This window comes from Montipora capricornis, chromosome 3, assembly GCF_036669925.1.
Source record: "Montipora capricornis isolate CH-2021 chromosome 3, ASM3666992v2, whole genome shotgun sequence".
Taxonomy (NCBI): Eukaryota; Metazoa; Cnidaria; class Anthozoa; order Scleractinia; family Acroporidae; genus Montipora; species Montipora capricornis.
Window position 1 is genome coordinate 59964980 of NC_090885.1, and position 5000 is coordinate 59969979.

The 5000-nt window shown below is 41.5% G+C and overlaps 1 protein-coding gene across 4 annotated transcripts in view; it reads left to right on the plus strand.

Annotated features, from left to right (window-relative positions):
* The window catches only part of LOC138043539 (NFX1-type zinc finger-containing protein 1-like), a 61642-nt gene that overhangs the window by 30244 nt on the left and 26398 nt on the right, over positions 1 to 5000 (plus strand). For all 4 annotated transcript variants that reach the window (XM_068889864.1, XM_068889865.1, XM_068889868.1 and 1 more), the window contains exon 11: positions 1121 to 1443. In XM_068889864.1, coding sequence (XP_068745965.1) covers positions 1121 to 1443 — 323 coding nt within the window. The remainder of the gene's footprint in view (positions 1 to 1120; positions 1444 to 5000) is intronic.

Consider the following 5000-nt stretch of genomic DNA (forward strand, 5'->3'; position numbering starts at 1 on the left):
GTCATTGCTGGTTAACGAGAATAACAAAACTCACGAGGCAGAATGTGCATTTATATTTAATTGAGTTAGCACAATACAAAGACGGTAACCTCATTTTGACACGAAAATGCTTTACTATTGCCATAAAAACTATCCTGTTAAGCTCGCATATTGTAAAACATGATGAATTCATAAAGGCGACCTTTTCCAGCGAACAATTTTTTGAAACAAACGACATATTTGCTATTAGAGGCAAAAACCCCTTCCTATTTCATTACGTGCGTGAAGAGAAAAAACTCAATCGTGTCAAATATGCGCAATATTACAACAAACAAATTTCAGCATCAAACCGTTTCCATGAAGAACCCGCTTTTCCTTGAATAATGAAGCGCAAAATAGACGACAAGCTTTCTTTCAAATAATTCTTGGCTGTCACATTTCCAATTATTTTTTTACTGAAAACTGTGCAGAGTTGATCACGGATCCACTTAAGGTGTTCCATTCGTTCTCTGTCTTTGTTGAACCCATAAGTCACCAGGGAATTTTCCATTTGGTTGCAGTGTTCTACATAACAGCACACTTGGTAAAATATTAGAAATACTGCTCACTTTGATTTCGGCTCGACGGGCGATAGATTGTTGTCGAAGTCCATTACTCGTTGCTTTTAAGATTCCAGGTGTTTGTATTTCACCGCCTGCCTAGTTTATCCAACTGACTTTCCATTAGTGAGCTCCACTAAAACGCCATTCGCGTTACATGACTTTCGACGCCATTGCAGGTTAAGTTAATGATTCTACCGTGTCCACCAGAGAAATCTACGCATTTCCACTACCCACTCGATCCTAAGAAAATACGCGCAGAAGGCTCTATGCACAAAGACACCACTTACCAGGGGAGTGACAAGCAAGACTTTTACCGGCACGGAAAAAAATAGAAATAAAATATAATAAATAAAACGAACAAATCCCACCCACTTTCCGACTGGGATTGCCATACTGGCAACCCAGTGATGAGAAATTATTTTGTTTCACCAGGCAGCCGTTCTCGTCGAAGCGTTTCGTGACCACCCAAAAAAGGAGACAAATGACAATAGTTATTTTAACATGAAGCAATTGAATTCTCCCCGTATGCTCTTTTTAAGCTGGAGCTGAGGCGGAAGAAGAGCAACATGACTCATTCGGAGAAGAGGAAGAAGAGGAAGCTGAGGACCAGGATGTACTGTACGAAGCAGCTGCCATGCAAGACATGAGGGTCCTGGACAATGATGACGTCAGAGTTTTCCGTGCGAAGCAGGTTGCGGCGTTAAAAGGAAGACTCAAAGTTGTGCATATTGATTTGGGTGGAAGCGTCGACCCCGATGGCTTTCAACTTAATAACCCCAAGAGGCTGCGAAGAAAGCTGAAAAGTACAATAATACAAGAATTGAGCAAGAAAGACGTTATGCCAGATGGCAGAGTCAGAATGGTAAGTTGTTTGGACGACTTTACTTAAAGTACTTGACACTCTAAAAACTCTTCAGTTACATCTTTTTGAACTTGTCCAAAACAGATTTGTTGATTTATGAACCTCGGTTCAAATAAAAGGTATTGTTTTATACACTTATGTCCAGAAATGCATGTAATTCGATTCAAGCCTATATGCAAGCCTGCTAAGATGGCAGCAACGAGTTTTAGCTCCGCAATTTTATTGTACTTCTTAGCTCTCTATCTACCATTTATCCTTCCATTTGGCGCTATGGGCTACTGCGATATCGTGGACCCAGGCATAACAACAGGGGATGGAATGAATCTCGAAGACATCCTGTTCCAACTATAATTAATCGACGCGCTGATTGTCAACAACATATCGCTTATCACGCTGAAAACATCCAACGGGGCACAGAGAGTGCTGTTAAGGAACGTTAAGCAGCTAAAGCAACCCAAGGTGTACAGTATACCTACTATCCTATCGACTAATAGTATAGCTCATAGTTTGCCAAGGCAAATTGCATCTATTGCCTTAGATGTAATTTATCACTCGACTAGCAACCGAGTGCCCGAGAATGTTATTCTGCGTGATCATGTACAAAAGAACATTGATGCGCTGTTTTTGAAGCAACCTAATGCCCTTGTCGTGTTAATTGGCGATTTCAATTTCACCTCAACCGGATTTCGAGCAGAATACATAACTCAAGTGAATCAACTGAAACAACTCGTAACTTTCAAAATCCGCTATACCGGTACGCTGGACTGGTTCTTTTCAAAGAAATCCAAACTCTTCACCGTTTCTTGGCTTCCGAAGGTTGGATCATCAGAGCATTACTCCATCTAAGCAAAAACAGACTCAGCTCCCTCGCCTGCTCACACAATAAAGAAATCTATTGTGCGTGATATGTTGGATAGTGCGTGGCGTCCGCTTGGACGCTGGCTAACTAAAAAGGACTGGACCCAAATTCTCAATGCCTCCTCGTTTGAGCTTAAGGACGTTCGCGCTAATTGTTTGTGCGCAACGTTACTGCGCAGGTAACGCGACTGTAATATGTCACGCATTACTTAGAGCATTAGTGAAGTTGAGGTTTTAAAACCTTTGCAAAAACCGTGGACGATAAGTCTTGCACAGCGTTAGATCAGAGAAGGTCGTGATCAGTCAAAATTGATTTAAAATATTTATGAAAGTCAAGTAGACTTCTGCACGCGAGGTTTTATCAGTCGTGCACTAGTCTACTTGACTTTCGCACAGATTTTTCAAGCATCAGTTAAAATAAAATGGCGACAAAAACGCCGAGGAAAAAATTCCAGGCCGGCAAAAGAATGGCACATTCATTTCCGAATCATCATGAAACTTCAAAGAGAATTGAGCGGGAGGATGGAAAAGCTCTGGAAAAGGTAGCTGATCGAGTAGACTAGTGGCTGAAAGTTTGGAAAACTCGAGGACGAACCGTTGCGAAAATTTAATGGGGCTGTTTCTTTTTAATGTTTTTATTACCCTACGAACTTAAGTTCAAAGTGAATGCATGTTTTTAAAGTTCTTTTACTTTACTTTCGTGAAAATTGAGCAGTATTTTCGTCCTCGTCCGCTTGAATATTGCGGACCTGCGTGGAAACAATTAGCGATTGAATTTCCCAAAAAAACACTTTCCAGAGGATGAGCATGACGGCAATGGAGAGATATTATACAAAACACCAACCAAATGAAGATGACCCCTGCTTAAAACTTCGTTGCTATGCTCGAAAAAGGTTTTTTTTTCGGTAAAAACCTTTCATCTCTTCAACGATCGATCCTCTCTTGGGTTCCAGTCCTTGCCCGACAGGTCACGCAAAAGGGTGACTAACGAACTTTTCCAAGAGCTTTGCAAAATCACATCGATTTTACTCGTTCAGATCATCGGTGACCCCTATTTTTTTAATCATGAATCACTTACTTTATTTGCTATCTACAAAATATGATGAAATGAAAAAATTCTCACCGTAAGAAGTTATCTTTTTTTAACATTTTCCTTCCTCGTGCCATCGAATTCCGGTAGTGGTTGCAACGGATGGAGCTTACGAAAACGCTCGTCGCGGATGAACTCTACTGTTCACCATATCCCTAGCGCCATACAATTATCTAAAAATCTCACCCCTAAAAACCTATGCACGGAAACTTTCACTCCAACAGTTTATTTTTCTGATTTTCGATGGATGAGCAGATGAGTCTACATCTCGCTATTATGACCGATTTCTCGAAATTAAGGCATTTTTCCATTGCCATTTTCTCCGAAACATATTCGGTGACCCCCATTTTTTTTTTCATTTTTGGAGTAAGTACTTTATGACATAACTCTAGGCGAGAAATGAAGAAAATCTCACCGTAGGAAGATTTTGGCGCGAACGTCCTTAAGTACCAGCTGCTCATGTCAGAACTTGGTAGTGCTATCAACAATTTTCTTCCGCGGGAGATTTTAAAGAAACACTCTACTAACCGCCCTTGGATCACTAATAAGATCAAACTGTGGATCAGTAAGCGCCAATCTGCCTTTTTTCGTCACGGAAAAGGCTCGGATGCTTACCAACATTGGAGAAATAAGGTACAAGGTGCGATAAGAACAGAAAAATATAACTACTATCAGAAAAAAGTCGGTGAAGTTGAGCAAGTGAATCCTCGAAATGGTGGAGGGAAAAAAAAAATTAGCAGGCCAGGATGCAAAGCAGGAGTGGTACCATCAGTTCTTTGACAACGACAAGGATATCAAGTTGCTAGCAAACAAGATCAATAGGCCACTTTCTTTGTTCCCCACCCCCCCCCCCCCCCTAAATTTGCATAAGCAGTGTTTTTGTTTTCTCTTGGGACCATTAGAACTCCCAAGAGAAACTGGAAACAATGTTTATGCAACATTTAGGGGGACAAACAAAGAGTAGTATGGTATTTTCTTAAGTGGCCTATAGCTACTTTGTGGGTCTTACAGACCACTTTCCACCTCTGTAAGTTCATAGGAGTTATAACCTCTGTGTCAAGGAGCCCCTCCCCTATATGTCCCTGATGAATTCCTGATTTCTGAGGATGAGGCCTACTGTTCATTGCCATCGCTCTAAATATCTAAGGCGGCCGGTCCTGACAATATTCCTAACCGGCTCCTGAAAGACTTTGTTCTGGAGTTAGCTCCTCTTGTTTGTGATATCTACAACCAATCTTTAAGGGAGGAATATATACCATCTCTTCTGAAATCATTTATTGTTCTTGGCGCCTATCCCTAAAGTGTCCCCACCTGGTTGTATTGAAAAAGATCTAAGGCCTATATCACTTACCTGCACACTAGCAAAGGTTATGGAGGGTTTTACCTGCAGTAGACTTCTACCCCGGTTGGACGGCAAGATCGACCCCCGTCAGTACTCTCGCAAGGGCCACTCTACAACCGATGCCCTTTTACATATGCTTCCAGCGATCAACGAAGCGGTTGATAGTGGCGAGGCGTCTGTGCTGATTTTCTTTGCCGATTTCACGAAGGGGTTTGATCTGATTGATCACTCGATATTGATGCAGGAACTCGCCAATCTGGACGTTTA